We start from the raw sequence: 22416 nt of genomic DNA, 5'->3' as shown, positions 1-22416 counted from the left end.
ACTACTGTATATAGCGAATAGAGTGCCATTTTGGAAAGATTTGTGAGCTCTCCTAAGCCCCCTCGGGTCATTTGTCCATTCGATCTGCAGGTGGGATGTCACTGACTGTCTCTGGCAGGAACTATTGTAATGGTTTCAACATAGCATTAATATTGAATGCCACAGGGAGAAAATATGGTTGTCCAGTTTATATCTTAGTATCCTTCATTCTCTTGAGCTCATGAGTAAACAAGTACTTCAAAGGTGTCATTTAGTAATGTAAATGTTTGTTTAATTTAACTGTATACATTTCTTTATTCGAGAAAGAGAGAGGCTAAAAGGGATAGATTAAACATTAAATCATAGCTTGGTATGTGCAGCCAATTGTAGTCCATAACGTACAGCTTTCACTCTTTGGTACCAATGTGATGAATGTCCCCATTCTCTGCCCATAACATGTGCCTATGTGTCGCCTTAAAAAATGGACAAAAACCCAGTTGGACAGGCAGGTAGGAGAGTACAAGCAAATAAAGGTGAAGCTAATGGAGCATGTTAATGTGTGCATTTATTAAGCCCCACGCTGCCTCCGCTCTCTCTGTGGCGTCGTGGCCCAATAGGCCACTTTGCATGGCTCCCCAGTCCCTAAAGAGTGAGTCATCAGTCACTTTGAGTAATGTACCTCATCTAGGGCCAGGGAGGAAGCCAAGCCGTACGTTGGTACAGGACCCTTCATGATGATGACAAGTGGAATTGAAAAAGAGAGGGGTCCGTCCCAAATGGCACCCCATTCCCTATATAGCAAACGACTTTTGACCAGAGCCTTATGGGCCCTGGTCAAAAGTAGTGCACTATAAACAGAAGCGGGTACCATTTCGGACTCAGCCAGGATAAGAGCCAGAGGCACTTCTTCTTTTAGGTGCTGCTGCTTCTAGACTCCTCTCAGTCATAAGTGGTAGGCAGCTACTTAAAGTCCAGCTAATCTGTTCCTTGCTTAGCTACTCTTGCCGTTGAATGTGTGATCAGGCTCTTCGTTGTTGACTAAAGGATCGTCAGAACTCTCGCTGGACCATTCAAAAACCAGCCAGGGCTACTATTAAAACAGCACGGTGATTGACGTGAGCAGTGAGCTCTCATCTGTATAAAACAGGTACAGGTTAACTGTGTGAGGTGACGATTATATGAATAGAAATAGTCATCATCAGCACTGAATATGCAATCACATATTTTATTGCTATTTATTAGTGTATTTTACTAGCATATTCACAATCATGTAACTGCAAGTCAATGAAATGAAACATATATATTATGTTTTATCAATAGATGTACTGACTGGTTCAGATGTTGAAAATGTTTGGGAAGTCTGAAAGGTGTCTGTATTGTACAGTGTGCATTGACTGTGAGAAGTGAATCATGAAAGATCTTAACCATTGTTGGGCAATCCACACTAGAGCACATTACCAGTCAAAAGTTTGGACACGCCTACTGTGTCATCAAGGACAGCTTTGGAAACACCTCCAAAGCTGTCATCAAGGTACTGTAATAGGTGGCTACTTTGAAAAATATAAAATATGTTTTGATTTGTTAAATCACTATTCATTTTTTTGGTTACTACATGATTCCATCTGTGTTATTTCATAGTTTTGATGTCTTTGCTATTATTCTACAATGTAGAAAATAGTACAAATAAAGAAAAACCCTTGCATGAGTAGGCGTGTCCAAACGTTTGACTGGTACTGTATGTGGCAATCTTACTGAAATAATTACGTTTTCATCTGCCACAATATTATTTCTGTCATTGTTTATGCCTTGGGTTATTTGTTTAAAGTCACACTGCATTTTGACGCGGATGAACTTTCCACCTCACTCACTCGCTCAATCACTCAAGGATCTGGATATAGCCTAAATCAGTTTTTATTCAGTGGAGGAAATCTTGACAATTCACAGTTCTCAGATCTTTGATGACTGATATGAGCTTAGAGAGCTTTGCGAAGGCGTTTCGCTGCACTGCCTTGATCTTCCTTGGCCTTTTCAAACCACCGCCTACCCTTCCTACCCCCCCTGGCAACACAACCTGAAGATGCTATTTATTGTCAGCCCTTTTTTAATGAATACGCCATCCATTTTTAAGGTAAATCATATTCTGACTTTATGACTCTGTCTCTAGCAGGGAATCCGGGAACCAAACACCTGCAGGCTGCTCTCTGTGTCTTTATGCTGTTTGTGAATTTGCATGACTGTCCACCGCCCTCATTCGTTTTCCTTCATTAATTGCTTTGATTTCATGCAGCACCACCACAAGGAGAGATGGAAAGATAATGACTGCAAGATGATAAACACAAGGCTGATGAATATGCAAATTCATCAGCGACCGACCGGCACACAGATCCCTTTATAAGATTATTATTGGTCCACACTCAAGCCCTTAACATACATGATCTAAAATGATGTCCCTGTTTTGCATGGGGAATAGATTCATGTCTTAAGTCGATTATGTAGAATTAGCATTTCAGTTGTTTTTAGTCTTATAACGATGTACTACTAAACGATGTTCGTTTAGTAGTACCTTGAATTTGCAAACCCATTAAATATATATATATTTTTATTTATTTTATATATATATATATATATTTATATATATATATATATATACAGTGCCTTGCGAACGTATTCGGCCCCCTTGAACTTTGCGACCTTTTGCCACATTTCAGGCTTCAATTATAAAGATATAAAACTGTATTTTTTTGTGAAGAATCAACAACAAGTGGGACACAATCATGAAGTGGAATGACATTTATTGGATATTTCAAACTTTTTTAACAAATCAAAAACTGAAAAATTGGGCGTGCAAAATTATTCAGCCCCCTTATGTTAATACTTTGTAGCGCCACCTTTTGCTGTGATTACAGCTGTAAGTCGCTTGGGGTATGTCTCTATCAGTTTTGCACATCGAGAGACTGAAATTTTTTCCCATTCCTCCTTGCAAAACAGCTCGAGCTCAGTGAGGTTGGATGGAGAGCATTTGTGAACAGCAGTTTTCAGTTGTTTCCACAGATTCTCGATTGGATTCAGGTCTGGACTTTGACTTGGCCATTCTAACACCTGGATATGTTTATTTTTGAACCATTCCATTGTAGATTTTGCTTTATGTTTTGGATCATTGTCTTGTTGGAAGACAAATCTCCGTCCCAGTCTCAGGTCTTTTGCAGACTCCATCAGGTTTTCTTCCAGAATGGTCCTGTATTTGGCTCCATCCATCTTCCCATCAATTTTAACCATCTTCCCTGTCCCTGCTGAAGAAAAGCAGGCCCAAACCATGATGCTGCCACCACCATGTTTGACAGTGGGGATGGTGTGTTCAGCTGTGTTGCTTTTACGCCAAACATAACGTTTTGCATTGTTGCCAAAAAGTTCAATTTTGGTTTCATCTGACCAGAGCACCTTCTTCCACATGTTTGGTGTGTCTCCCAGGTGGCTTGTGGCAAACTTTAAATGACACTTTTTATGGATATCTTTAAGAAATGGCTTTCTTCTTGCCACTCTTCCATAAAGGCCAGATTTGTGCAATATACGACTGATTGTTGTCCTATGGACAGAGTCTCCCACCTCAGCTGTAGATCTCTGCAGTTCATCCAGAGTGATCATGGGCCTCTTGGCTGCATCTCTGATCAGTCTTCTCCTTGTATGAGCTGAAAGTTTAGAGGGACGGCCAGGTCTTGGTAGATTTGCAGTGGTCTGATACTCCTTCCATTTCAATATTGTTGCTTGCACAGTGCTCCTTGGGATGTTTAAAGCTTGGGAAATATTTTTGTAGCCAAATCCGGCTTTAAACTTCTTCACAACAGTATCTCGGACCTAACTGGTGTGTTCCTTGTTCTTCATGATGCTCTCTGCGCTTTTAACGGACCTCTGAGACTATCACAGTGCAGGTGCATTTATACGGAGACTTGATTACACACAGGTGGATTGTATTTATCATCATTAGTCATTTAGGTCAACATTGGATCATTCAGAGATCCTCACTGAACTTCTGGAGAGAGTTTGCTGCACTGAAAGTAAAGGGGCTGAATAATTTTGCACGCCCAATTTTTCAGTTTTTGATTTGTTAAAAAAGTTTGAAATATCCAATAAATGTCGTTCCACTTCATGATTGTGTCCCACTTGTTGTTAATTCTTCACAAAAAAATACAGTTTTATATCTTTATGTTTGAAGCCTGAAATGTGGCAAAAGGTCGCAAAGTTCAAGGGGGCCGAATACTTTCGCAAGGCACTGTATATATATATATATATATATATATATATATTATGTTTAAATTTGTATTATTTTACCCCTTATTCTCCCCAATTTCATGGTTTCCAATTGGTAGTAGTTACTGTCTTGTCTCGTCGCTACAACTCCCATACGGAATCGGGAGAGGCGAAGGTCGAGAGCGATGCGTCCTCCGAAACACAACCCAACCAAGCCACACTGCTTCTTGACACAACGCACATCCAACCCGGGAGCCAGCCGCACCTATGTGTCGGAGGAAACACCGTACACATGAGACAAGGATATCCCTGCCGGCCAAACCCTCCCTAACCCAGACGACGCTGGGCCAATTGTGCGTCGCACCATGAGCCTCCCGGTCGCGGCCGGCTGTGGCAGAGCCTGAGCTCGAACCCAGTGCCTTAGACCCGGAAGGCCCCCCCTCCATTAAATATTTGACCACATTTTATCAAATACATTATACCTGTAGCTACAGTTAGTTGAATAGCGTCTTTTCAGAATCAACCAACGACAATTAGTGTTTTTCAGTTTCCAGACGGAGGAAGGCTGTGAGATCCTACTAGGACCAGAGGTCACCTATGGTCCTCTAGGCCTAGACCTCTCCAGTCCTGTTGCTATGACGATAGCTCACTGTGCAGAGGTTGACACTGAGAACTGGAACATCCAACTGAAGAGGAAAACACAGGACAACAGTTGGGAGGTAAGAGAAGCCCCTTTAACCATAAACAACTCTGTGCTCTCTGGGCCAGTTACTCAGACACAGATTGCATTTTTTAGTCCAGGACCAAGTCCACCCACATAAGAAAATACTACAGTTTACTAGAGAATACTACCTCGATCATGTGTAGTACTTAGTATATAATTGTGTGGTATACTGTAGAATACTATAGTAAATACTAGTATTATCGACAAAAAACACCATTAAATAATACAGAAATGTATGCAAAACATTTTTTTACTATAGTAAATACTTCTGTATTTCATTTGCATATACCCTGCCCATCCCCCTCCCCCATACTGCAATTTGTGCCATCTTTAAATGAGAAACCAACATGCCAAGTATAGACCATATATTGTGTTTCCTACAGGTTATAGAAAGATCAGAAACTGAACTACCTGAAAATGTGCTCTTTTAGTATTTCTCCAGTAGGTTTCCTCTAGGAGAAAGCCCCCCGGTTTTAAGTCAAAGATAATAAAACAAAAACTGTTTGGGGAAATACTACAGTAATGTCCCCAAAAACACTAGTGTTTTTGCAGACTGTAGTATACTGTACAGTAAATACTACAGTATACTATTCCCTAAAAAGTGCACTACTTTTGACCAGGGCCCATATGTATGAATTGAGTGCCATTTGGGATGCATCCTTGAGCAATGCCTTGCTCCGCACCCTTTGCCCTCAATAGCCTTTTCACACTTCAGACACAACAGTCAATACTACAGTAAAGTCTGAAAAAACACTGAATACCATAGTATTCCTACCATAGTATACATCATAGTATTTTTTCATGTGGGCAGGCCCTATGTTATTGTTTATATTTTTTTCTATAACCCTGGGGGCAGTGTGTTTTTAACTGGTCAAAGATATTCCCAGATAGAGGTTGTATTTTCCCTTGACACCTTAACACAGTTTGTTCCATCAGCTCTTTTAATTTCCTGACCTCTGTATCTCTCTTTTGGGAGGGACAATGTTCCAGCGAGCCTTTTTGTGATGTACCTGTTGAGATGTGTGTGTCTAAAGTGTGAAAAGGCTATTGAGAGCATAGGGTGTGGAGCAGGGCATTGCTAAAGGATGCGTCCCAAACTGCACTCAATTCCTACGTAGTGCACTACTTTTGACCAGGGCCCATAGGGAATCTGGTCAAAAGTACTGCACTTTAATAGGGAATAGGGTGCCATTTGTGACTCACTCAAAGGCTTACGGTCACTGTGGATTCAACAGCCTGCTTGAGGGGAACAACAGCCTGCCTGAGGGGAATAACGTTGAGAGCTCTGGAGAAAAAACAAAACAATTACAGCATGTAATAGCAGAGAAAACACATTGCTTGTGTCAGTCAGACGGGGTAACGACAGGGCAAAAGGGCCCGTTAGACATCGGAAGTATCGATTGGTGGATTCTGGATGGACACACTGAAATGGGTGTGGACGTGAGGCAATCAGGGGAAGAGTCATGAAAATGGCCTCCCATCTGACCTGGACTCGCCGAATGTGTCCCAAATGGCACCCTTTTCATTATGTAGTGCACTATTTTTAACTATGGGCCCTGGTCAAAGTAGTGCACTATATAGGGAATAGGGTGCCATTTGTGATGCCACTGCCTGCCCTGCTTTCTAAACACCTCCCACTTCTCAGGACATGTTCACTAAACAGACACGTGAATCAGCCTACCTGCCACTCACTGGCTTTTTCAGTAATTGTTAGACCTTGGTTTGTTACCTTTTGTATTTCTCAACACCGTTGTTAAGATACTATGGCCTACACCCTAAAGCCATAGTGTTTGTTTCTTCTCATGCAAAGTTGCTAGTAGTAGGCTTAGTTGAGATATTTCAGCATTCTTGTTTTTTTTTCCCCAGTGTGTACTGTTTGCCTTAGGAATGTCTAATATTATTTTTTTGTCTAAAAAAGAGCTTTCTACAATCTATAACTTATTGTACATTCCCAAGAGGTTAATACACAACCCAGAGGCTCTGTAGGCAATGCCCTCCCTCACTTAGAATTATTTGTTCATGAAAATGTGTTTTTGAACAAAACAAGTGTAACATAAAATAATTAAGAGCATTTCCAGGCAGGCAGTAATATAATTGTACATCTGACCACGTTTTGGCAGACTGAACAGGGGGTCAGAATAATGAATATTGTAGTTCTGCCCCAGGCTGTTATGCTATGTGGTGTCGGTGATTAAAACAGGGTTGTTATTTAGAATATTAGCAGCCTCTGGATTTGCTCCTGCACCCACTCTGTCCTATATAATGTTGTTACAACCAATGGAAGTGGGCTGTGTGCCCTATGTAAGGCAATTAACTATACAAGAGGTTGTAGCAGTCCTTGCATGTATCACTGGCTTGCTTACCCCAGGCAAGGAAACAATGGGAATGGGTGGCAGGGATCTTTGTCTCAATTACGGGCTGCCTCCTGACCCCACCATTCTTATACACCATTTTTGTCTCTTGCCCTTTTCTATGGGTATATCCCAAATAGCTATTCACATATAGTGCACTACTTTTGACCAGAGCCCTATGGTGCCATTTGGGACAAAGTCTATAATCTCTCTTAGATATACAACATACACCGCTGCAGATTTCATACCCTGCAGACTCCCTGGAGGTCCTTCTAGCTGAGGATGGTACAGGTGTGTAATTGACATACTGTAGCTAAGCCTTGCATCTCATTAACCGACTCTGCGACCAAAGGTTCAACACGCAATAACAAGAGACGGCAAAATTGGTAGCTACTAACCATCCCGCCTTCCTTGGCCCTTCATTACTTCTCATTTGTGTAAATGATGTAGCTTTGTATGTCTCCAATTTTCTCGCAGTTTTTTTTATTTTTATTTGAAGTGAACACAGCTGTTTTAGAGGGAGATAATGTGGGATATAATTATGGTAGCTGGCTGGGATGATAAAAACGACTGATTCCATTATTGTAGTTTAAAATAATAAAAGGGATTTCCCAACTACTGCTGTTGTTCATGATGAATGATCTGTGTTCTGAGATGCTACCATCTCATCTACCTCGGAAACCCGTTTAAAAAAGCACTTCAATTATATTCATTGAACCAAACATTTAAATGCTCCCATGATGACACAACACTATAAAAGATTCTGAACAAATACACATCCGCACATAGCACAATTGCATAATTATAGTATTTCTTCTTAATGTAATCAAATGTAATGATGCTTCATGCAATTGTCTTATTGTTGCCAACCGGCCTGTGTTCTGTGTTCCCTGTCACAGGAAGTGATGTCAGTAGAGGATGAGTCAACATTCTGTTACTGCCTGATGGACTCCAGTAGCTGCCACCTGCTGCTGGACCAGCCTGGCTCCTACGCCCTGGTTGGTGAACCACTCACTCAGGCAGCCGTGAAGAGGCTGAAGCTAGCAGTGTTTGGCAGCATGGGGGCCACACCCATGCACTACAGCCTCCGAGTGTACTGTGTGGACGACACGCCATACGCCTTTCAGGTAAACAGGAAGGGGCTCTGCACCATAAATCGACCCATATGCCCTATGCATTTGTGGAGATCTGAGAGGATTTGATTGGTATAAGCAATATGGGGATCTTCCAAGGTAGAGCTAAGGGGTCAATTTGAGATTAGGTCATTCTCATCCATTTTTGTCATGCAATGCCTGTTTGTCAGCAGTGGAATATAAGAAATACTGTTGAATAATAGGTGTATTTCCTGGTGGTTGCATAATGCATACGCACACGTTGTTTTCCTTTGCTTGGTTCATTCTTTTCATTGATTGCAGTTTGCTCTTGGGCAATCATCTGAATCGCAGTATTGATGGCAGTGCTTAGGCGGCAGATGATAGAAGAGAATCAAGTCCCTCACAAACATGGATATTTACGGGTTAGCCTTCCAATCATTCGGTCATATAATTCAATAAAGCATGTGAATGTCTGTATTGATATCTCATCATCTAGCATCAGGGAAATCAACTGCCTCAGTTCACCCAAGAGACATAAAGCAGAACAGAAGTGATCAGAACAGAATAGGCCTCAGGAGTGACTCAGCCCCTGCTTGTGTTCCTGTGATTTACCAGAAGTCACTGACAGCTGGGTTTAAAATGCTTTTTGGATTTGGTTTATGAATCCGTCCCCAGCGCAGCCTGCCGAGCAGATGCCAGCCCCCTCTGTCCTCTGGGTCTCTGTCGGCTACAATCACACTCACTCTGCTTCATGTTGTTCAAGTTCTGGCTATAGACGGACAGAGTCAATCACCGGTCATATCCTAGATTTAGATCAACAGGATGCTCCTGATAATAATATTAAGGATGTCATTTCAGTGCAAAATGTACCCAAATGTAGCTCTTACTCTGGCTTCAGTTGCCATAAAATATGAGGATGGGGCTAGCACACAACCTAGTCTGCATGGGGAATACAGATTACAGAATTACAGAGGAATACCATTTGCTCAAGCAATGCTGATATTAATGCAGGGGAAGAGGAAATGTAGCATTGAAAGGGTGTCATTTCTCAAAAGGTCAAAGAAAATGGCCATGATGTATCCTAAAAATTATTTTATGGATTTTAAATTTGATTTTAATAGAAAACTTTCGTCCTGCAGATCAGGTTATCTGATCGGATAGGATTAAATGTTAAATTCAAATGATAACTGATGTGGCTCATGTAATGGAATGTATTTTTTTGTAACGTCAGTTGAGTTGAATCAACAAATCACAGCACATATTGATGGGTACACTTCCTGCTTTTACTTCCTGCTTGTACTGTGCTTCCTGCTTTGCTCCTATGGGTCAAAGATGTTCTATTAGATTGACAAGATAGTCAAGTGACCGCTCCAACAATGGAAATACATGTCCTCAAAGACGGGAGGAGGTGAGATCAGGTGGGACCATTCTAGCAAATGAGAGCACAGATAAGAGTATGAAGAACAGGCCAAGATAAATAGAGGACTAATCTTTGAATCAAATTAAATCTAATTATATTGGTCACATACACATGGTTAGCAGATGTTATTGTGAGTGTAGTGAAATGCTTGTCTGTGTCATTATAGTGTCTGTGACAGCATGGACAGCGCCATTGAGGCTATCTCCATTTTAAATTAGTCCATTTTCTTGTTCTTCATTGGTTGTTTTCTCCCAGCTCATTGGCTCTTAGCTCACAAGTCCCAACTCTTTAAAATTGTGGAAGCCCTCAATTGTATAATCCATGCTAAAATGAGTTATATCCATGATGAGTCCTCTATCTATGTCATGACAGCAGGCACAATTCCGATATAAAGTTGTTTTTGGGTAAGTTGCCGATATGCCATGTATATCAATGCATTCGTAACAACATAAATTCTATTCGATCAAATAAGCTTCACGTAGCAAATAATAATTTTTCTGTTGACCAAATTCGACACTCATTGGCCTCAACACAAAAATAATACTTAATTATTTTTGTGGACAGATTTTGAACGGAGTAAAACGTCTCGTTTCGCCTCTTCCTCTCTGTATGGGTACACTCGCAATGGCAGCCAGTCCACCCTTTATGCCATCATTGACTTGAATGGGGATACCCGTTCTATTGATTCTATTTCTATGGCACCACATGCAGTCAGGAGCGGAGGAAAGGAGAAAATGTGTGTCTCCCTATCCAGTGCATTCAGAAAGTATTCAGACCCCTTGACTTTTTCCACATTTTGTGACGTTACAGCCTTATTCTAAAATTGATTCAATTATTTTTTTTCTTCCTCATCAATCTACACACAATACCCAATAATGACAAAGCAAAAACAGGCTTTTTGAAATTTTTGCAAAGAAAAAAAAACTACTTTGTCACATTTACATAAGTACTCAGACCCTTTACTCAGTACTTTGTTGAAGCATATTTGGCAGCGATTACAGCCTCGAGTCTTCTTAGGTATGATGCTGTCAGGATGGCTGGGGAGTGTTGCTGCACAACTATTTTCAGGTCTCTCCAGAGATGTTCGATTGGGTTCAAGTCTGGGCTCTGGCTGGGCCACTCAAGGACATTCAGAGACTTGTCCCGAAGCCACTCCTGCGTTGTGTTGGCTGTGTGCTTAGGGTCTGAGGTCCTGAGTGCTCTGGATCAGGGTTTCGTCAAGGATCTCCCTGTACTTTGCTCCATTCATTTTCGATCCTGGCTAGTCTCCCAGTCCCTGCTGCTGAAAAACATCCCCACAGCATAATGCTTCCACCACCATGCTTAACCGTGACAAGTTAAATCTTGGTTTCATCAGACCAGAGAATCTTGTTTCTCATGGTCGGAGTCCTTTAGATGCCTTTTGGCAAACTCCAAGCGGGCTGTCATGCGCCTTTTACTGAGGTGTGGATTCCGTCTTGCCACTCCACCATAAAGTCCTGATTGGTGGAGTGCTGCAGAGATGGTTGTCCTTCTGGTAGGTTCTCTCATTTCAGCTCTGTCAGAGTGACCATCAGGTTCTTGGTCACCTCCCTGACCAAGGCCCTTCTCCCAAGATCGCTCAGTTTGGCTGAGTGGCCAGATCTCCAAACTTCTTCCATTTAATAATGATGGAGGCCACTGTGTTCTTGGGGACCTTCAATGCTGCAGAAATGTTTTGGTACCCTTCCCCAGATCTGTGCCTCTGCACTATCCTGGCTCAGAGCTCTCTGACAATTCCTTCAACCTCATGGCATAGTTTTTGCTCTGACATTCACCGTCAACTGTGGGACCTTACATAGACAGGTGTGTGCCTTTCCAAATAATGTCCAATCAATTGAATTCACCACAGGTGGACTCCAATCAAGTTGTAGAAACATCACAAGGATGATCAATGGAAACAGGATGCACCTGAGCTCAATTTCGAGTTTCATATCAAAGGGTCTGAATACTTATGTAAATAAGGTATTTCTGTTTTTTGCAAAATGTCTAAAAACCTGTTTTTGCTTTGTCATTATGGGGTTTTGAGTGTAGATTGATGAGGGGAAAAAAATATTTGTACAATTTTAGAATAAGGCTGTAACATAACAAAATGTAGCAAAAGTCGAGGGGTCTGAATACTTTCAGAATTCACTGTATATATATTTATTTTCTATTACGGAGACCGCAGTCATTTGGCTGGCCAATTACCGTCATCCAAAATTCCATGACCGTCACAGCCCTAACACAAATGCAAACAAACAGTCACAAGCAGTCAGCATGGCATGGTGTTAGTCATCCCTCTGTTTCTTTTGTCGCTTCTCTTTGGCATTGAGATGTCTGAGAATAGACCGCTCATACATTAAACGCCCCACAGGAGCAGAACAATGGTGACAGATGAATACCTTACAGCCTCAAATCAAAAGGCACTTTCATCATTTCAAATACAATTTTGGGGATGGATGTTAGCCGATACATGCTCATCTAATGCATTAAATTGAAACTTCAATCTTGTATTGTGGTTCCATATTTAATATAGCTTGCTACTAATGAGAATTGTTTTTTAGTATTTCATGTAATTTCGAAAATGATCAGGTTTTGTGAGGATTTGTGGTTGGAAGCAGAAGTGAACTGTGGTGATAAAGAGAACTGGCCGACTGACTCTCCGGTCCCTCACTCCCTCCAGGGAGTGGTGGCCACAGAGACCAGTAGAGGAGGACAGCTCCTGGAGGAACCTAAGATGCTGCCTTTCAGAGGGAACACCTTCAGCCTCCAGGTCTACATCCAGGATGTCCCACAATTTCTATGGAGCATCAAACCCTTTACTACGTGTCAGGTAACTGTTTTAGACTTTAACTACTTAGAGATGTAGACGTTATGATGTACATGTTATGACAGTCTCTGTCTCAGCAGGACTTGTGTCAGTTGTAAGTTTCAGGAAGAATTGTGTCAGTCTAATCAGAACTAGACACTGTAAGACATTATCGACTTCTGCCTTACCCTAAAGCGTTTCGCACTGAATCATTTCAGAAACTGTTGAAACTGGAACTTCAAACTCTTTACCAGATGTCAGGTATTGTTAAAGCAGTCTTGGCGTACAAATGTAGACTGTTTGGTACTTCCAGATAGGGACATTATCTTGTTCTGCCTTACCCTAAAGTGTTGAGCACTAAAGATTTTCAGAAACTGCAAATCTTAGCATAGAAAGCAGTGGTGGAAAAAGTACCCAATTGTTATACTTGAGTAAAAGTATAGATACCTTAAATAGAAAGTTATTCAAGTAAAAGTGAAAGCCACCCAGTAAAATACTACTAGAGTAAAAGTATTTGGTTCTAAATATACTTAAGTATCAAAAGTAAATGTAATTTCTAAAATAAGAGTAAAAGTATACATTATTTAAAATTCAAAGCAGATGGCACCATTTTCTTGTTTTAAAAATACATGGATAGCCAGGTGTACACTCCAACACACAAAATTTACATACGGTGCATTTGTGTTTAGTGAGTCTACCAGATCAGAGGCATTCAACATGTCATGAGTACTTTTGGGTGTCAGGGAAAATGTAGTGAAGTAAAAGTAACAGTTGTCAAAAATATAAATAATAAAGACCAGATACCCCCAAAAACTACTGAATTAGTACTTTAAAGTATTTTTTAAAGTACTTTACACCACTGATAGAAAGTTGTATGTGTTATTAATTGCCAGATGGTTAACAAAATGTTTGGTTACAACCAGACTGCCATTTTTACAGGAGGTTGTTTACCTTTATTGGTAACTGTGTGTGCACACTGCATTGTCCCCATACATCTGTGAGAGGTGAGGAAGTAGGGTAGCGTGTTTCACACAGACCGTCAGACAGACACCTCCTCTTGGCTTATTTATGATGATCTTTGGAAGGAGACTGCCTCTATGAACCTCCCCCTTTCAAAGGGCATTTGGAGAGTAATGGCTCTTGCCTGGACCATACATCAAGTTAGCTTTTTATTTTTTATTTTACTGCTAGAGTACCTGGCCTCTCCACTTCCATCATTCCCCTGTGCACCATTATCTGACACATCCATCCCACATCGGGGAGGATCAGATGATCAAAGCTAAGGGGTTAAGTTCTCTTTAGGCACACTAGGCAGTTTTTTTTTTACTGTACAGTTAGCTAGTGTCCCTATTGCCATGGTTACGTATCAAATGGCACCCTGTTCCCTATATAGTGCACTACTTTTGACCAGAGCCCACTGGGATCATACTCTTTTTTTCAATTTTCACCTAAAATGACACCCAAGTCAAACTGCCTGTAGCTCAGGACCTGAAGCAATGATATGCATATTATTGATAACAATTTGTGCAAATGTGAAATAAATGTAGGATAATATAGCACATTAGATCTGGTAAAATATATATTTTTTCATCATCTTTGAAATGCAAGAGAAAGGCCATACATTGATTGGAGTCTAGGTGTAATTTAGATTTTGACCACCAGATGGCAGCAGTGTGTTTGCAAAGTTTCAGGCTGATCCAGTGAAGAATTACATTACTGCACAATATTTTGAATCAAGTCTGCCAGGAGTTTGGTCAATTGATATATTTTCAAGTACATAACTATAGAGAACATACAAAAATGCTATGGTAATAAACATTTTCAGTTTACACACTCCCAGGAATGTCATACATGGTGGATCATTAGCTTATACACTAACTTTCACACATCTAGATGGCCAGGCGGGGTGGGTGTGGAGCCAGAGACAGCAGTGGGGTCAAACTGTAGACCCCAGTTCCTACATTTGAACATAAAAATAGATTTTATCAAACAAAACTATGCTACATTTTATCTCTGGGACCCTCAGGATGACAACTCAGAGCAAGATTACTGAATGTAAGCACATGCTTTACCTTCAGAGGTGAATGTATCAAACCAGTTGCCGTGATAAAGTTTTTTTTGTTGTTGTGCACTCTCCTCAAACAATAACATGGTATTTTTCCACTGTAATAGCTACTGTTAATTGGACACTGCAGTTAGAGTAACAAGAATTTAAGCTTTCTGCCCATATAAGACATGTCTATATCCCGGAAAGTTGGCTGTTGTATACAACGTCATTCTAGTCACATTAGTGCACGTTAGCAACAAGGGACACCCATCCTGTAGATGATAAGTAGTGCACTATATAGGGGATAAGGTGCCATTTCGGAGGCAGCTCATCACTGTGACTCGTTTACTGGTGACTTTATTATGCAGAGATGGAAGATGGAAGCGTGCAGGAGGTCAAGGATTTCCCTACAGAGAGGTGCCCACTGCAGAAATGTATTAAACATCAAAGGCAATAATTTTTCCGTTCGTCATTCCCTCGGTCTCGGATATTGTGTGTAATATTTAGCCCGCGATCCGACATCCATTATCAGAATTAAGTGGGAATTGAACCCCCCCAGTACAAATGCTTATTACTTCCATACATAATTCTCTCTGTGTGCCTGGCTGCAGGAATTCTCCTTTTCCCAAGTGTGGTGCAGCAATCAGAAGCCCCTGCACTGTGCCTTCTCCCTGGAGAGAAACAGCCCCACCACCACCCAGCTCTCCTGCAAGATCAGCGTGCGCCAGGTCAAAGGTCATGAGCAGATTCTGCAGGTCTATACGTCCGTGGCGGAGGTGAGCCTGGCTCTCCGTGTATGGATGACATTTTACTTCCACAATCCACACAACCTTTATTTAACCTTAGTGAAGTCAGTGTCCTCTGCTGTCACTAGCAGAACATCCTGTTCTCAGGAGTCTGCAGTGGTTGTCTCTCCCTATTCCCTGTGGTGTACTACTTTTGACCAAGGCCCATAGGGCTCTGGTCAAAAGTAGTGAAATATATAGGGAATAGGTTGCCATTTGGGATGCATCCTATGCTTCTTTTTAAAACCGAGGGTAGCTAGACACTATCAATGAGAGCTGACTTATTGATGGCCCTGTGTATCCTAACAGCCTTTTTGTTAAATAAAATAGTTTTTTAATTATACTTGACTCCTGTGACATTGTGTTTTGGCTCTGTTTTTCCCTTGTAGAGCAAGAAGGAGTCAGTCCCATTTTTTACCCAGACGGACTGCACCGTCACCTCACAGGCAGGGCCCAAGGCCTTCAAAATCCCCCTCTCCATCCGCCAGAGGATATGTGCCACCTTTGACACTGCCAATGCCAAGGGCAAGGACTGGCAGCTCTTAGCCCAGAAACTCCATCTAGATAGGTGAGTGTCCAAGGCTGTGATCCCAAATACCCCCCCTATTCCCAATGTAGTGCACTACTTTTGACCAGGGCCCCATGGTACTAAATAGGGAGTAGGGTGCCATTTGAGATGTAGCCCAACTGTCTATCATGTCTCACTGAATGTTTCAATGATTACTTGAACAAACAGCAGAAGGTATTTGAGACTTTTGGGCTTCCAAATGAGCCCAATCAGCTGTCCTCATATTATATCTTATCATGTTAAGCTGATTTTAATTGAGTCTGATGGCACAGAAATGACTGCATTCACAGAGGGTGATGCTTTTGGCAGGGACGGGTAAACCCATGTTTTATAGTGAAATACTGCCCTCCACTGGATCTAATGACTTGCTGTAATACAGACATTGCAAGTTGTTACCCCAAACGACCCAATAGGCCTACAGAGTGTTTATCATAGGCCTACAGTACATATTCAGTCCTAACGTGACATGGACTTTTCCCCCCTCAAATGTTGACTAGTTTACTAACTTTGATATTTCAAGAAATCTCTTATGATGTCTAGTATGTCATTTCTCAGATACACACTTACTAGCATTGCATGTCAGTCCCTCCCTGTTGAGATGTGGAAACAGTGCTGTGCTGAAACAGAGTTGTATCTCATAGGAGACAAAAATCTATAAACAACAGTGTTGTTCACTTTGCTAAGTGTGCTGTGACCACTTTGTCTACCAAAAGTGTTTCCCCCCCTTTCTCCCTACAGAAACCTGTCATATTTTCTTAAGCAACAGAGCCCCTCTGCGGTCATACTGAGCCTGTGGGAGGCACGACACCAAGACACTGGTGACCTGGACTCTCTGGCAAGCGCTCTGGAGGAAATTGGCAAGATCCACTCCAAAAGCGCTGCAGCAAAGAGCCAGGAGGACCCTGAATCAGACTTAGTACATCATTTAGGAACAGGAAGCCCAGGCAACCCAGTGTGTGGAATGGGTGAACTCACCAATCATGAGACTGCTAACTCAGTCCAAGAGTATACTGGCTGATTTATGAGAGGAATTCTTCTTCTACATAGATCCCAACAACAGAAGCGTAATGCATAAGATGGAGATTGTTGTTCACAGTGCAAAACAACATGACCGACAACAATGACCACTGAAAAAATATAAAATCTGTCATTGCTGTGTGCATACTGTATCCACCCTTTTCTGAGGATGTACTGTAAATCTGTTTTGCCTTTGTGTTCCATTCCCTCCATTATTTTCCTCTTAGTCAATCCATTCTTAAGTCAGGCTGACCCTCAATTGAGTTTCTGTTGCCCTTGTTTTCTTATTCTGTTGTTGGGACCAACCAATGCTCTTCAGAGAGTGGAACAGCTCTTCACCATCCCGAGAGGTTGAAACTATCCTCAGTGCCCAAATGGAAGCCCATTTCCGATGTAGTGCAGTACTTCTGGCCAGAGCCCTATGGACGCTGGTGAAAAGTAGTGCACTAAATAGGTAATAGGGTCTGCTATTTGGGAAGGAACCAATATCACACCCATTTACCGTAAGACATCTGTATGGTATTCGTTCCTATTTGAATACTAGGTTATCAATTCCAAATAATGTATCAAATGGGAGAAACCACTCTGAAAAACATGTGAAAGGTACAGATTTGAATAACATGATTTTTACTGTAATGGCAAAACCCCTGATGATGATGAAAATGTCTTTGTGTCAGGCTATTGTGTGTGTGTTTGTGTGTGTGCGCACAAGTTGTGGTTTGGCCACCCAGGGGGAGAAGGAGAAAGCTGGAGGAGTTGTAAGACATCATTTCCTGGCCCTGTGCCATGTGTAACACTGCATCTTATCACCCACTTCCAACCATTGACACCTGTCAAAGAGCTGCATAGCTATCCACCACACACAAGCCTCCCAGCAGAGGCACAGCACTTCACAACTACACAGGACATCAATGTGGATAGAATGTGTTATGGTATGGAAGCCCTTCTGGTACATTAAGCATGCATGTTTAACATCCTGTTGTACTGTACAAGTAAGGGGAGCCCATAGGGCTCTGAACAAAAGTAGTGCACTATGTAGGGAATATGGTGCCATTTGGGACGCACCTTAAATGTCATAGGAAAGCAGGGGATTATGAATTACTGGTCTGAACAATAGGCACTGTTTTGAACATGTTTAGAAAAGACATCCAGCTAAAACAAAAATGAAAGAATGCAACAGTAATTCATAGGGCGGATGTATACTTTAAAGTCATTGTTATTATGCATATTTCTGTTGTATGTGTTCAGTGTGATTTCTCATCTACAGGTTTGGATCCATGTCCCTTTGTAGTTACTCACTGCTTTCATTGCTATAGTATTAAGATCATAATAACACGGATTTGAAATTATCTGAATAGTTTTTGAAAATGTTGCTCATTTTACAAAAGACGCTCAACTTGTTGATTGTACACATGTTGCAGTCTCCTCTGAACTACTGTACCTAAAACACTGTTGGCACATAGTTTGTTATATGCAATTTCATATACAACAGGATGCGTCCCAAATGATACCCTATTCCCAATAGTGCGCTACTTTTGAATAGTGCACTTTAAAGGTAATAGGGTTCCATTTGGGACACAAAACATACAGTGTTGAGCTGAAGAGTGTTTATGCTACATGACCGGGTTCATGTACCAGTTTTGTCGCTCTCATCATGAAGGATTACATAAGAGCTGAAGTTACGTTGTACGTGAAACCTACATTGCTATTCAGATTGGCTATACTCTAGTGATCAATCGAATGTTAATCGTTATACAACCCAGCTGGCTATAGAACAGATTAGTGAGTGAGCTTTACATTTTGAATATGATTGTTTTTTAATTGTTAGTTGTGGATTCTCCTCCCCTGTACTAATGTGAGCAAGAGTGGTACAAAAAATGGAAGCAAGTGTGCTGTTGTAATGCTAAACAGTGGCTGATGTTGCATTAAGAGCATTTGTCTGTAAAATACAATACATCTTAACAACCAAACAGAATTGTAACTATTTTATTTAATGCAGCAATGCTGAGTCATGTCCAACTTATTAAATGTTGAAGTTAAGTTTGTAAATGTTAAGTGGGGCCACTGAGCTTTGAACCATGAACACACACACACACACACACACACACACACACACACACACACACACACACACACACACACTCTCTGTATACTTATGCTTTGTGTTAGAGTATTGCTGTGTCACTGGCTGAAGAGTTTACTGTTGGACCCCTGATTTACTGTCCCCTGAGCTGGGATGTGTCCCAAATGGTAATGTATTCCCTATAGTGTGTACTGCTTTTGACTAGAGCCTTATGGGCCCTGGTGAAAAGTAGTGCAGTATATAGTGAAAAGGGTGCCAATTAGGACACAACCCTGGTAACTAGATCTCCACCCTGATTTACATCACGGATGGATGTTACCTAGCTCTGGTCCAGGGTATTAGCTGGCTCAGCGTTATCATGCAACACTAACCCCGTGTACCAGAGCTAGAGGTTACGATGCTCCTTTTCACATCACGCATGGCCTTGGGCTTCATGTCACTATTCTTGTGCCTTGTTTAACTACTGTAAATGGTGAATGTTGTAAAGTACAGATGGGGATGAAAAAAAGCAACAAAACAAAACCATACCAATATACATTTAAAAAAGTATTAGTTCAAAAAGTATTTAAGATGAAATCATTTAATAGGCTGCAGAGCTTTTCTAGTGCTAAACATATATGTTTGGTATTGCCAGGGCAGCTTTGTGGTATATTATATCTATATAATTATGGACATTTTGGATGTTTTCTGTATAGTAGAATTTGCAAATGTATATGTAGCCTTTTGGAAATAAATGTACAGTTGAAAAGTCTCAAATTTAGTATGAGTAGGTTACTGTGCACCGTTGACACAATATGATATGCACTTTGCTAGGTCTACATCACTGTAATTTTGTTTGAGTACATATCTCTGACATGCATGCCTTTTCATGCTTTTGATTTCTCCTTGCTTATATATAATATGGCTGAAGTTGTTTTCTTCCACAAGTCTCTTAATGATTAGCTTGGTCCCAGCTTGGTCCCAGTTATCCTCTGGCTGTACTGTAACTCTAACGAACACTGTGGCTGCTCATACAATTAGATTTTGATTATCTTAATACCAGCTGAGAAAAAGTGCCCTGACTGGCCACTTCTTGCATACCATGCAGTCCTGGGCACACAGGAAGCTACTGTGCTTACAAGAGACTGCACTGCAGAATACAGTACTAATGAGTCATGTGGAGGGCACATAGGAATAAGTCTGCCCCTGAGGAAGGTGAGGTCCTACTCAGTTCTATTGAATGCCCCAAACTGGCAGGAGAGGAGGGACAAAGTTCAAGACCATTTCAACATACCTACACTGAACAAAAATATAATCGCAACATGTACCAATTTCTAAGATTTTACTGAGTTACAGTTCATATAAGTCCTACTCCTGTTCAATGTCTATGCGAAATTGCTGGATATTGGAAGGAACTGGAACACGCTGACGTACATTTCGATCCAGAGCATCCCAAACATGCTCAATGGGTGACATGTCTGGTGTGTATGCAGGCCATGGAAGAACTGGGACATTTTCAGCTTTCAGGAATTGTATACAGATCCTTGCGACATGGCGTCGTGCTTTATCATGCTGAAACATGAGGTGATGGCGGTGGATGAATAGCACCACAATGGGCCTCAGGATCTCGTCATGGTATATTTTTAGATTCAAATTGCCATAGATAAAATAAAATTGTGTTCGTTGTCCGTAGCTTATGCCTGCCCATACCATAACCCCACCGCCACCATGGTGCACTCTGATCACAAAGTTGACATCAGCAAACCGCTCACCCACACTACGCCATACACACTGTCTACCATCTGCTCGGTACAGTTGAAACCCGGAGATATCCGTGAACGGCACAATTCTCCAGTGTGCCAGTGGCCATCAAAGGTTAGCATTTGCCCACTGAAGTCGATTGCGACGCCAAACTGCAGTCAGTTCAAGACCCTGTTGAGGACGCAGAGCAAGCTGATGAGCTTCCCTGAGAAGGTTTCTGACAGTTTGCAAAAATTAATCGGTTATGAAAAACCACAGTTTCATCAGCTGTCCGGGTGGCTGGTCTCAAACATTGCCGGATGTGGAGGTCCTGCTATGGCTTGGTTACACATGGTCTGTGGTTGTGAGGCTGGTTGGACGTACTGCCAAATTCTCTAAAACGATGTTGAAGGCAGCTTATGATAGAGAAATGAACAAATCTCTGGTAACAGCTCTGGTGTACATTAATGCGTTCAGCATGCCAATTGCATGTGCCCTCAACTTGAGACGTCTGTGCCATTGTTGTTTGACAAAACTGCACATTTTAGAGTGGTCTTTTATTGTCCCCAGCACAAGGTGCACCTGTCTAATGATCATGCTGTTTAATTCACTTCTTGATATGCCACACCTGTCAGGTGGATGGATTATCTTGGCAAAGGAGAAATAATACTCTTGTTGTGTGCATGGAACATTTCTGGGACCAACACTTTACATATTGTGTTAATATTTTTGTTCAGTGTACTAATTTCCAGAGTGAAGTGTTTGCCTACTTCAAAATTAGCCTAGACCCAGCACAATCCAAACCAAAGAAACCAAGTAGACATCTTCGATGGGTCGCTCAGCGAGCATTGCCACTCCCTTGAGTCTGCATCCTTATCAAGAATGACAGAATGCATCAGCTATAGCAAACATAGCAGCAGTCATGAGTGGTCCAGATGTCTTTTGATTGTTAGATATATATGAACAATGGCTTTCTTGCTCTATGGATGCAATACCGAGTGTCTCTGGGTTTTCGCGCCTCCTGATTGATGAATTAAGGTCACAAATTAATAAGAAACTCCCCCCACCTGGTTGTCTAGGTCTTAATTGAAATGAAAAAACAAAAACCAGCAACCAGTAGGCACTCCATGGAATGAGTTTGACACCCCTGTAGTAAAGGAATAGAATGATATGTTGAGTTTAAGAAATGGTTTATGGCCAGCATGCTATGTTTCAATGTTAGTGTTTTGCTGACCCCATGAGCAAATTGCTAAGGTAAGAGGTTAAAATATCAGCAAAACCAAAAAGTTCTATACAATGAGCGGCTGTGTTGGACACATACAATACTGTATGACAACTGCATATGTGGCATAACATTCGACGCATTTGATGCACTGTTAATACAGGTTGTATTTTTTTACCTTTTGTATTTGATATATATATATGAATATGTGTATATTTATGTATATATATACAGTTGAAGTCGGAAGTTAACAAACACTTAGGGTGGAGTCATTAAAACTTGTTTTTCAACCATTCCACAAATTTCTTGTTGACAAACTATAGATTTGGCAAGTCGGTTAGGACATCTACTTT

General features: G+C 41.3%; 1 protein-coding gene and 1 non-coding gene across 4 annotated transcripts in view; both read left to right on the top strand.

The window, feature by feature from the left end:
- The window catches only part of LOC139411103 (netrin receptor UNC5D-like), a 216910-nt gene extending 197032 nt beyond the window's left edge, over window positions 1–19878 (top strand). For 2 of the 3 annotated variants that reach the window (XM_071156961.1, XM_071156963.1), the window contains 6 exons: window positions 4772–4943; window positions 8199–8426; window positions 12497–12646; window positions 15281–15445; window positions 15844–16022; window positions 16761–19873. In XM_071156961.1, coding sequence (XP_071013062.1) covers window positions 4772–4943; window positions 8199–8426; window positions 12497–12646; window positions 15281–15445; window positions 15844–16022; window positions 16761–17040 — 1174 coding nt within the window. In that variant the 3' untranslated portion in view covers window positions 17041–19873. Of the gene's footprint in view, window positions 1–4771; window positions 4944–8198; window positions 8427–12496; window positions 12647–15280; window positions 15446–15843; window positions 16023–16760 lie in introns of all 3 variants that reach the window. The other variant, XM_071156962.1, reaches the window with a different exon arrangement.
- Window positions 5364–5416, top strand: LOC139412498 (U7 small nuclear RNA). Its single transcript, XR_011634692.1, has one exon. It is a non-coding gene; the product is annotated as a U7 small nuclear RNA (small nuclear RNA).
- Window positions 19879–22416: the final 2538 nt, after the last annotated feature.

The sequence above is a fragment of the Oncorhynchus clarkii genome, chromosome 6, assembly GCF_045791955.1.
Source record: "Oncorhynchus clarkii lewisi isolate Uvic-CL-2024 chromosome 6, UVic_Ocla_1.0, whole genome shotgun sequence".
In the NCBI taxonomy this organism is placed as follows: domain Eukaryota; kingdom Metazoa; phylum Chordata; class Actinopteri; order Salmoniformes; family Salmonidae; genus Oncorhynchus; species Oncorhynchus clarkii.
Note: the sequence above shows the minus strand (reverse complement) of the source record. Positions and strands in the feature narration are given on the sequence as shown.